The sequence below is a fragment of the Oryctolagus cuniculus genome, chromosome 2 (assembly GCF_964237555.1).
Source record: "Oryctolagus cuniculus chromosome 2, mOryCun1.1, whole genome shotgun sequence".
NCBI classification, from domain to species: domain Eukaryota; kingdom Metazoa; phylum Chordata; class Mammalia; order Lagomorpha; family Leporidae; genus Oryctolagus; species Oryctolagus cuniculus.
Window position 1 is genome coordinate 37,979,471 of NC_091433.1, and position 12,377 is coordinate 37,991,847.

Here is a 12,377-nt window from a genome sequence, read left to right on the forward strand (position 1 = left end):
TGGTACAAGCATGCCACAGAGAAGAGGAATTATTGCCAGGTTTATACTATTTAATCACAGATTGTCTATCAAGAGTACAAGGTATAAAGCAGACTGTATTTGGTGAATCACTGAATGAGTGAATGAAAGAATGACTCAAACTCCAAGTTAGTCAGAGATTTACAAAATATATTACTCAGATTAGTAAGCATCTATGAGATTTACTGTCAGGTCCTATTCTAATTGTCCTACATGTGCTCATTCAATCCACATAAAAACCCTATGAAATAGGTACCATTATTTTATCAGCTTCAAACATGAAGAAACTAAGGTGCAGAGGGGTAAAGTGACTTCCTCAAGATAATAAAATGCTAAGCAGTGGAGACTGGATTTCAATCCTGTCTCTCAAATTTAAGTCCTTAAACATGATAGGAGATAAAACAAGTCCTAAAATAATGAGACTTACTAAATTATATTTAACTCAGCATATCCCAAATTTATTTGGCTACAGAATTTTTTTTGATAATGCTTATTACCAAGTTAACTGATCATACTTTATGAAATGCTGGTTTTTGTAAACCACTTGGCAACGTAAAAAAAGCATAGCTAAAACTAGTGTTCAAGGTACACCACTAATCTTCCAAGGAGAATTTATAAAAATAGCCATTACCAACAAGGTATTTACTGGGTGATCATGAACCCTAATAAATTAGTCACATCCTGCTATTAATTCAACATGGGATACTTTAATATTTGCTGCCTGAGAATGCCAAAGTTCCAGCAAAGAATACATTTGTCTTTTATATTTACACAAAGATGACTAAAACTTAGAGACTGAATGGGCTGACTCTGGTTTCCAAGGGAATTGTGGGAAAACAATGAAGGATCTGATAAATTTAGAATGAGAGAGAGAGAAGGAGAAAGCCTTTTGTCTGTCATTTTTTTTTCCTTCTCCATGGCTGTTATCCATTTAAAAGAGATATTTATTCAGCAACCAATTAAGGATAATGAATGTCATGACCATGCTAACATTCAAAATTGTCCACCTACTTTGACTTCTTCTTGAGTTGGAGAGATTGGTCACTTCTAAGTCCTTTCACAAAATATTCCTGAGTTACCCCAGCAGGATTTTCTCTAGCATGAGTCATTGATTGGTTCTCATTGAATGTCACTTGCATTCTTTATTTTTAAAAGATTCAGTTTATTTATTGGAAAGGCAGAGTTGCAAAGAAAGAGAGAGACAGAGAGTTCTTTCATTTATGGCTCACTCCCCAAATGACTGCAACAGCCAGGGCTGGGCCAGACCAAAGTCAACATCCAGGAGCTTCTTCCAGGTCACCCACATGGATGCAGGGACCCAAGTACTTGGACCATCTTCCGCTTCCTTCTCAGGCACATTAGCGGGAAGCTGGATCAGAAGTGCAGCAGCAGGGACTTGAACCAGCACCCATATTGGATGCCAGCCTTGCAGGCAGCAGCTTTACCTGCTATACCAAAATGCTGGCCTCATCTTTTGCATCCTTATGTCCATTTTATGAAATAATGCTGAGCATGGATGTCATTATGCATTGTTCTATTGGGTGGGTTTGCTTCACTTGGAAAATACCAACGATTTCCAAACACTTTCATGTATTAGACATATTTTCTACTTAATATTTTACTTGGATGGGATAATTCTGAGGTAGGGCTAACTGTAATGTAAAGGGAAACTTATACCTAAAGGGCACATAACTGGATTTTCCTGGCCCTAAAAGGCAGTTTTATGAATGAGGTGGAGTAAATAGGGAGCCATGAAACTAATTTTGTAGTAAAATTATGCTTATCCCCATCAGTTATTGACCTGTTTCTTCATATCTTTCTGTTGTTAATTTGTCCAATTTAAGTTGCAATTTCATTTGCAGAAATCGCTACCATTTAGAAATTATTTTAAATTTGACTAAGGCTTATGATTGAAATAGAAAACAAATATTTCATTTTGTTAATCTTTGTATTTTTTAATATCCTCCCTATACCACCCTCATGGCCATATCTTGACTTAAAATAATTAGTATTTCTCTGATTATACTTTTATATTGCTATGTATGTTGCTTTTTCAGATCATAAGCATAGTCCTATCAGAAAAATTAAATGGAGTAATACCTTTAAACCACTTATATTCTTGGTGTTGGGGTTGAAAATAATTTTGGGGAAAAAATAAGTGAAACTAAATTGATGAGGGCTTATACCTGATTTTTCTGATTTGCCTCCTGAAGCCTGAAGAAAGTCCACTAAAATGCATTGTGTTTTATGTCAACCTAAATCATAAAGATGATGACTATGTGACTATGAATCTTACACCTCTGTAGATAATGAACAGATTAGATACAGGTTCTGAATTTTTACTTTCTCTAGTGAAATGCCTGTACCAGCCCATTAATCACCACTTACATTTTAATTGTAAACATCCAAGGCAGAATTAACCTATATTAAATGGATTCTGAGTTAAATGCTACTTCAATTAAAATCCAGTTGGAGATTTTGGAGGGTCTTTATTATGTTGTATTTATCAGAATGAATTCTGAAGTTACCACATCTAATGCTAAAATCCAAGTGATAATGTTTGCATATAAAACTTCACAAAATACATTTTTCTTTTATTTCTCAAAATTTTAGAACCAAAATAAAGCTTAAGAACTACTCAAAGAAATGCTTTTTGTTTTGAAAAAAAAAAAAAAAAGAAATTAAGGCATCAAAATACGAAGCCAAAGCAAGATCCCAGCTGGTGGCAGAGTTAGGGGAAGATCCAATTTTCTCACTTCTTTATTTATATTGTTTTGTACTTAAAATATCAGAGAGGATATTTCAATGGCTCCAACTAACACATCCAAGAGTGATCCTAATGGAATTAATGTATTTTTAAGGCACAGTAACAGTAATATTTTCTATGGAAAACCAAACAGCTGATGTATTACAAATGATTTGAAAAAGAAAGATGAGTTAATATATTAAATTGATTGTTTCTGACTACTTGATTAATTGACATGGCCTTACTTAGCAGCATAATCTAAGATTATCAAATTACTGTGACAAAGACAGAAGAAGGGAAGATAAAGACTAAATTAAAACTCTAGTAGATATTGTGTTTGATTTACAGAGTATTAGTATGTGCTGTAGAACAAAGACAAAAATGTTATCATTAGATGCCATTGTATTGGATAAAGATGATGTTATTACTGGTCATATTACCAAACAGAAACTATATTGCTATCAGTATTTTGATTGATGTTACATAATTAATCAATGAAAAGTGAAAAATTTTTTTTTTTTTACTTTTTTGTGGCTTGATCAGCATAGCCCTGACTGTTAATGAACAACTAAATACATTATCCCTCTTAGTAGTTTTTTTATCTGTTCTACTTAATATGACTGGTTTAGATCTGTAATTGATGCACAGTTATTCTTAAGTGTTGAAAATTAACTGAAATGTGATCCCTGTTGAACATGGTGGTGGGAATGGGAGAGGGAAGAGATGTATAATTTGGGACATGCTCAGGCTGACTTGCCCCAAGTGGTGGAGTTGGAAGCATACCAGGGGATTCCAATTCAATCCCATCGAGGTGGCATGTACCAATGCCATCTCACTGTTCCAGGTGATCAGTTTCAGTTCACAGTTGGTCATGGTGAAGGGACTGGGAGTCAAAGGGAGCACATAGACAAGTCTAGTACCTGCTAACGCTAACTGATGGAGTAAATAAAGGGGAGAGTGATCCAACATGGGAAGTGAGATGCTCAGCAGACTCATAGAATGGCAGATGTCCTAAATAGCACTCTGGCCTCAGAATCAGCCCTAAAGGCATTCGGAGCTGGCTGAAAAGCTCATGAGAGTATTTCAGGCATGGAAAGCCAAGACACTCTGGCAAAAGATCTCTGCGAGTGAGATCCCAGTGGAAAGAACAGGTCATCAAAGAAGGAGGTACCTTTCTCTGAAGGGAGGAGAGAACCTCCACTTTGACTATGACCTTGTCTAAACAAGATAAGAGTCGGAGAACTCAGAGGGCTTCCATAGCCTTGGAAACTCATGACTGGAGCATAGGGAGATTACTGATGCCATAGACAGGAGTGTCAATTGGTAAAGTCAACAACAGGAGTCACTGTGCACTTACTCCTCATGTAGGATCTCTATCCTTAATGTGCTGTACATTGAGATTTAATGCTATAACGAGTACTCAAACAATATATTTCACTTTGTGTTTCTATGTGGGTGCAAACTGTTGAAATCCTTACTTAATGCATACTAAACTGATCCTCTGTTAAAAAAAAAAAAAAAGAAATTATCAATTCCCAACTTGACTCTCACTGGGATTAAACATGACAATAGGTCTGCTCTGATTTCATCATCATTTAAAAAAATCATCTATTATTTTTCACTTTATGTTTCTGTGTGGGAGCAAACTGTTGAAATCCATACTTAATGTATACTAAGCTGATATTCTGTATATTAAGATAATCGAAAATGAATCTTGATGTGAATGGAAGGGGAGAGGGAGTGGGAAAGGGGAGAGTTGTGGGTGGGAGGGATGGTATGGTGGGGGAAGCCATTGTAATCCATAAGTCGTACTTTGGAAATTTATATGCATTAAATAAAAGTTTAAAAAAAAAAAGAAAAGTGAAAATTTATTTAGTTGCAAATACCATCTTAAACTACTTTTTAAAAACTGTGGTTATGTTGAAATAAATTGTTCTAATGAGAAAGAAGAGAAAACGGACTGAATAGGCATTTTAAGACCTTTTCGTAAAATCTGTAATTTCCTACATTATTTATCCTGCCAAGTTGATCTCATTGTAATTAATGAAACTGTACTTTTCAGGACAACTGGAACTTTTTCTCATCCTGTTTTTAGTGCATTGTCATCTCCTTCTTGTATATAAATCATAGACTTTTTTTCCATTTCTTCCTCCAAAACAATTAAAATGCTGCATTAAACCATGAGCTAGAAGGCATTCTTAATTTTATTTAGGTGGAAATATGTTTTCTTTACCATTTTGGTGACTTGATATTATAACTTCCAGATATAAAGAATGAAAGGGGCCTACACATGAGGCATATTGATAAAATCAGGGGAAAGCCTTCATTAAAAGCAGAAATATAAAAATATAAGAGAAAAAATATAGGTTGAGTAAATAAATCATTGTTGCAAAGAAATTTAATTCTTAGTAGCCTCTTCAGACACAAGGAGACCCAATTCATGCCTCACAAGATGTTAGAAATACTGTCAAGTAGTTCTTTCATCACAGACAGTGATGACCAAAGAGAAGTCAGGTGTCTAGTGCTACAAGGAACATTTAACAGAAAACAGGACATGACCTGTGGGTCTCATGTTTTCCTAACCCATTTTTTCCTTCAAATATTCCAGTCTGACAATCTTTTTATTTATGTATTCACTTGATAGTTAATTAACTTTTTATGTATTTAGAGGCAGAGAAAGATAGAGCTCCCATCTTCTGTTTCACTCTCCAAATGTCTGCAATCCAGATCTCTAATGTGGTTGGCAGGGACCTGAATGCCCTGAGCTTTTCCCTGCTATATTCCCTGTTGTGTACTGTGGGAAATGGGAGTGAAGAGGCAGTGTTCCAACCCAAGTACCACAGAGGATGTAGGCGCCCTTCTTGTCATCCTAACTGTAGGCCAAATGCTTGCCTCTGACAGACTTCTTAAAAACAAGAAACATATAAGTGATCCCTAGTTTTATTGAAAATTTTACTTAGTGGTTTGACTCTTGCAATTATGTTTAAATTTTTTTAATCTGGTGTAATACATAATAGTAGCTCTTTTTGTCCCTATGATTCAATTAAATATGTCTCACTGAAATAGATGGAGTCACAAACTTAAAATTTTTCTCTATATTCTTAAAAAGCAACATACTTTCTTCTGAGTTTGCAAAGACAGCTTCAAGTCTGACACTGGAAAGGCCAAGCATTAGCACTGAGTATTTGCTGTTAACACATTACCAGAAGCAGGGTGGCTCCCAGGGCTATGCAAAAAAGGATGGGCCCAGTGAGGTCTGTTTCGTTCATGATGCTGCCATCTGCTGGCTTCAGTGGGTTTAACACCGTCAAGGTTTTTTGCCAAATGTGATCAAAATTGATTCCAAGTTCTGCAAAAAGAAAAATAATTAAACAAATATAAAAAAGAGTTTATTCTTTAATAAAATATTAACTTATATTATGCATTTACTTAGTATTTTCATGTTTTATTACAACTTCATAAACTAAACTCCTACACTTGATCTTAGCCAAAAGGCCGAGAAGCGATTAAATTGCTAATATATTAAAACTTCTGGGGCCGACGCCATGGCTTACTTGGTTAATCCTCCAACTGCGGTGCGGCATCCCATATGGGTGCTGGGTTCTAGTCCCGGTTGCTCCTCTTCCAGTCCAGCTCTCTGCTGTGGCCCGGGAAGGCAGTGGAGGATGGCCCAAGTGCTTGGGCCCCTGCACTCGCATAGGAGACCAGGAAGAAACACCTGGCTCCTGGCTTCAGATCGGTGCAACGCCGGCCATAGCAGCCATTTGGGGAGTGAACCGATGGAAGGAAAACCTTTCTCTCTGTCTCTCTCTCTCTCACTGTCTATAACTCTACCTGTAAAATAAATTAAAAAAAAAAAAAACTTCTAAAAACAAACTAAAAAAGTTGTTTCCAAACAATAAGCTAAAAGTATTTTAAAGAAAGAATTTCAAAAAGGAAAATTTTTCCTAATTAATACTGCAAATACCTAGTTAAAAATTGGGAAGTTGACACTATGTAGTAAAAAATAAAATAGAAGTTAACAGATCAGAAGTCTCATCATGTTGCCATTGAGATGTTTCCTTTTCCTATATTTTCACTTATTAGCACTTCTAAAATGTGGTCACATCAAGAATGGCATCAGTTTTCAAATCGAAGTACTAGCTATACTAAAGAGATTGAGCTCAGGTCTGGGATTTAATTTCTACTTGCTTAATGAGAAGAGTGGTTTTGCACTAAGTGCCTGATACTCTGCAGAGGAGGAAGGAGAAGAGATTTTTCTGTAAGTAAAAGTAATCATGATGTGCAAGCACCTTTTCATAAGGTCAATGCACTATGAGGTTAAGTCAATGTATTCAAAGATTACGTTCTGGAGACAAGTTAACCTTGCCTTTTTGAGTGATAGTGTCAGAATAAAATATCCAAAATCAATAGGTCAGTGTTTATTAATCCAACCTCATCTATAAATTTTTATTATTTTCCAATGCTTACTTTCCAAAGAATTCTGGCTGCCTCCCCCCATACCCCTTTGCTAGATTCTGCTTCGCTTGTAACATTTTTATAGAGAAAAACATTGAGCCATATGACATCCACTGATCATAGAAACAAATATTGATATCACATCAGTTTCTTTTCTTGCCATTCCTATAAAGATAAACTGTCATGGTAGAAAAGGACAACATCTAAGGGAGATAGTGCAATTTGACTATTTAGGAACCAGCAATCAAACTAGTTACCTTGCCTCAACAATTTAAATAATTCAATAACAATGAAGAAGATGCTAGGAAGAACAGACACTAACCTGCTGTAAGTGCATACATTTCAACTAAAATGAACTACTCTTTACTGAGGTTTTACCGTGGACCTCACCAAATTTACAACCACTGATCTTAGTGACATTCAATGAAGATGGTACTATTATTTTATTTCCATTTTATGTATTAGATGGCTATGTTCTCAAGAGATTAACATGTCCAAAGTCACAGAGCCAATAATATAAAAATATAGGTTTCAACACTGAACAATCTGACTTGAGACCACATGTTTTTAACCTTGTAATTGTGGTGGGGGTCAATGTACACCTAATCTCATTATTATGTTTTGTTGTTGTTTTTATTTTGTTAAATAAAGTTTTTTATATAGATTTATTTATTTGAAAGTCACAGTTATCAGAGGAGAGGGAGGGATGGGGGAAGACAGGGGGATGGAGAGATCTGCTGGTTTCCTCCCCAATTGGTTGCAATGGCCAGGGTGGGCTAGGCCAAAGCCAGGGGCCAGGAGCTTCTTCCAGGTCTCCCACGTGGGAGGAGGAGCCCGAGCACTTGGGCCATCTTCTGCTGCTTTTCTCAAGTGCATTAGCCAGGAGCTGGATTTAAGTGGAGCAGATGTTGCTTGAACCAGCACCTAATGCTGCTGTCGCAGGTGGGGGCTAAATCCACTGCACCACAACTCCAGGCCCTATAGTTTTTTTGGTTGAGCCCAGTTCTCCCATGGGAAGGACTGTCTTCCTAAATTCATTTGTGTTTGGCATTCAACTTCCCTTCTCAGGATTTAGCAACCCTCTTTGGTCAGTTCAACTTCTTTTACAATGGCATGTACCACTAAAGTATCTTACAAAGCTGCCATTGCATATATAGAATACAAGGTGGACTTTTAATGATCTACATGACATGGAGGGACCTTTCTTGAACAATGTAGAAATTTCAGAGGGTCAACCAGATACTTCCTTAACTGGGAAAGAGTATTCTTTTACTTAATTAATGCTCAGGTTGGTATGTATTATTCTCAGCTTCAAAAGAATTTGATCAAATTAATAAAAGTAAGAGAATTACTTATATTTCAAATTCTCTATAACATCCATTGTACAAAGTGCATTTATATATGTCTTACTGGGCACACATTTGACAGCGTACTCAGTTTACTAAGCTTATAATGAGGTTAGATCATCTAATGTAATTTTTAAAAGAGGAACTTTAAAAATTGAGAAATGATGTGACTTACATCAATTTCACTGGAGGCTTATATTATTTTCAAACTTAAGGTTTTTTTGACAGGCAGAGTTAGACAGTGAGAGAGAGAGAGACAGAGAGAAAAGGTCTTCCTTTTTCCGTTGGTTCACCCCCAAAATGGCCACCACGGCTGGTGTGCTGCAGCTGGCGCACTGTGCCGAATCGAAGCCCGGAGCCAAGTGCTTCTCCTGCACCAAGCACTTGAGCCATCCTCCACTGCCTTCCCAGGCCACAGCAGAGAGCTGGACTGGAAGAGGGGCAACTGGGACAGAATCCAGAGTCCCAACCAAGACTTAACCCAGGGTGCCAGCGCTGCAGGCAGAGGATTAGCCAAGTGAGCCATGGCGCTGGCCCAGACTTAAATTTTGACGTCATAATCATATTGTATTCTCAATATTTTCCACAATAAAATAGTATTTCATTCCAAACACCTTTGTCTTAAAAAAATCATTTCTGAAAAAAACCCCAATGAAAAATTCTTTATGCAACACTATTAGTGATTTCACCCATTTGTTTGATGGCTTAATTAACTTCTGCACATGTTTCAACATTAAGTCATGAAATAGTGAACATAAAATCTAAATATTTTATAGGAACAAAAGATTTTATGTGCTTTATACAGAAGTATTTTGTATTCAAATTTATTATAAAGTATGTGAATGAGATTGTAAGTATTTGCTAATTGTAGATAGCCTAATATAACACCTTATTATGCAAATAAAAAAGATGAAACTGCAGTGAAATTTGCATGCAAAATTTATTGTTTTGCTGTCATCTAGTGGTAGTAAAGTATACGACACATATGCTATAAAAATGAGTTAAGAACTTTATTTTCTATCCAAATTGTGGCATTGGCCTTCTATATATAAACATCAAATTATGCTACAAATATAAGTAACTTTTTTCTGGTCTGACAGACTTGCTCTGACTTAACATAAAAATTGCACATTATCAAATAGCAAAAGTTATCAATCTTACATAAAACCAAACAAGAATTTTAGACTACAAAGCACTTAAGGAATAAATAAACACATTTTGTGAAAGGAATAATCCCTATTACATGATTTTGTGAAACAAATGATCCTTATTACAGCTTCATAATTGTGTAGGCCATTTTTGTGTGTGCTAATAAAAACTAACAAATGTCAATTATCATCTCTCTCAGAAATGATGCTTATTGCTTTTTTTTTATCTTTAGAAAAAACTTTATATTTGTAGTATGATCCAACTTTCATTTTTAACTACTCATAAATACATATACATTCGTTGAAAAATAGTATTTGATTTGATGTATGTATGTATAATCATAATATACACATTCATAGGAATAGAATAAAGCTAGAAAGAAATATATTAAATTATTAATGTTGGTCTTATCTTGGAGACAAGATTTGAAGTTATTTTTGTATCTATTTGTAGGTTTATATATTTTCTAAACTCTGTAACAAATAGTAGACAACTGATAGTGCTTTTTTTTTAAGCACAGATGCTGTTGGAGTCAAGGAAAAGGTTTAACAAAAATAGCTGGCAACTTTCAAATATTTGTTAATTAAATAGGCAATACAGAATGAACTGGTTAAACAAAACTGATCCAAAAATTTAGTCAAAATATCTACTATAAAATTTTCTTTACTCTCCTTAGTGGTTTCACATTTTTTTATATTTTTAAGGCAAAAGAAAAATAATGATTGGACTTTGAGTGGTTGTGTTCATATGAGGCAAACAAGGGTCTCTGATATAAGACTGGGAATTTCAACATATTCCTTTTCATTTGACTACATATAAAAGACTTGGAGCAATTACACTGAATATTTCTGCTTGGTCCTCAAATTTAAACTGACTTGCATTTTTGTTTTTGAACACCCATAGTTGTAGCTTAATGATGACATTGTTTAAGAGGAAAAGCAGCAGATACGGGGTATCTGGACACAGAAAAAAAAAATAATCTGAACATCTCTGAAATCCCCTAAGGAGACTCAACAGGAAGGATATCCCAGGTCTCCTTCATACCAGCAGTGTGATCTCCTAGAATGCTATTCTTCCTCTCCCAGTCATGCCATGCCAAGATGAGAGGGATCATATGAGCCAGGGGAGAGAAAAACTGGCTTATCTCCATGTCAACAACTCACAATATTAACCTGAAGAACTCTGTTCCCGGGCAGACATAGCAGAAAATAAATACACTGTTAGGAAGTTCTTCATTAACTGGGGTTGAAGGGGTGGTTGTTTTAAGAGAAACACTCTGCCAAAAGATGTCTTTGCTGTTGTCTAGAGATGCCAAGAGAATCTCAGTTTAAGATTAGTGAAGAACATCCGCCATTCTATGAGTCTGCTGAGTATCTCACTTCCCATGTTGGATCACTCTCCCCTTTATTTATTCTATCGGTTGGTGTTAGCAGATACTAGACTTGTTTATGTGCTCCCTTTGACTCTTAGTCCTTTCATTATGATCAATTGTGAACTGAAATTGATCACTTGGAGTAGTGAGATGGCATTGGCACATGCCACCTTGATGGGATTGAATTGGAATCCCCTGGTATGTTTCCAACTCTACCAATTGGGGCAAGTCAGCCCGAGCATGTCCCAAATTATACATCTCTTCCCTCTCTTATTCCCACTCTTATGTTTAACAGGGATCACATTTCGGTTAATTTTCAACACTTAAGAATAACTGTGTGATAATTACAGAATTAAACCAGTCATATTAAGTAGAACAGACAAAAAAAAATACTATGAGGGATAATGTATTAAGTTGTCCATTAGCAGTCAGAGCTATGCTGATCAAGTCACCATTTCTCATAGTGTCCATTTCACTTCAGGAGGTTTCCTTTTTGGTGTTGAGTCAGTTGTCACCGATCAGGGAGAACATATGGTATTTGTCCCTTTGGGACTGGCTTACTTCACTCAGCATGATGTGTTCCAGATTCCTCCATTTTGTTGCAAATGACTGGATTTCGTTATTTCTTACTGCGGCGGATGTCCTAAATAGCACTCTGGCCTCAGAATCAGCCCTAAAGGCACTCGGATCTGGCTGAAAAGCCCATGAGAGTATTTCAGGCATGGAAAGCCAAGACACTCTGGCAAAAAGATCTCTGTGAGTGAGATCCCAGTGGAAAGAACAGGTCTTCAAAGAGGGAGGTGCCTTTCTCTGAAGGGAGGAGAGAACCTCCACTTTGACTATGACCGTGTCTAAACAAGATAAGAGTCGGAGAACTCAAGGGGCTTCCATAGCCTTGGAAACTCATAACTGGTGCATAGGGAGATTACTGATGCCATAAACAGGAGTGTCAATTGGTAAAGTCAACAACAGGAGTCACTGTGCACTTACTCCTCATGTAGGATCTCGGTCCTTAACGTGCTGTACACTGAGGCTTAATGCTATAACGAGTACTCAAACAGTATATTTCACTTTGTGTTTCTATGGGGGTGCAAACGACTGAAATCTTTACTTAATGTACACTAAACTGATCTTCTGTAAAAAAAAAAAAAAAAAAGAAAGAAATTTTCAATTCCCAACTTGACTCTCACTGGGACTAAACATGACAATAGGTCTGATCTGATTTCATCATCATTTTAAAAAAAATCATCTATTATTTTTCACTTTATGTTTCTGTGTGGGAGCAAAC

The 12,377-nt window shown here is 36.2% G+C and overlaps 1 protein-coding gene across 9 annotated transcripts in view; it reads right to left on the bottom strand.

The window, feature by feature from the left end:
• Nucleotides 1–12,377, bottom strand: part of YIPF7 (Yip1 domain family member 7) — a 121,049-nt gene that overhangs the window by 98,957 nt on the left and 9,715 nt on the right. For all 9 annotated transcript variants that reach the window (XR_011386223.1, XR_011386221.1, XR_011386222.1 and 6 more), the window contains exon 4: nt 5,968–6,113. Coding sequence is in view for 5 of the 9 variants with exons in the window: in XM_070068178.1 (XP_069924279.1) it covers nt 5,968–6,113 (146 nt within the window). In the remaining 4 variants the exon portion in view is untranslated. The remainder of the gene's footprint in view (nt 1–5,967; nt 6,114–12,377) is intronic.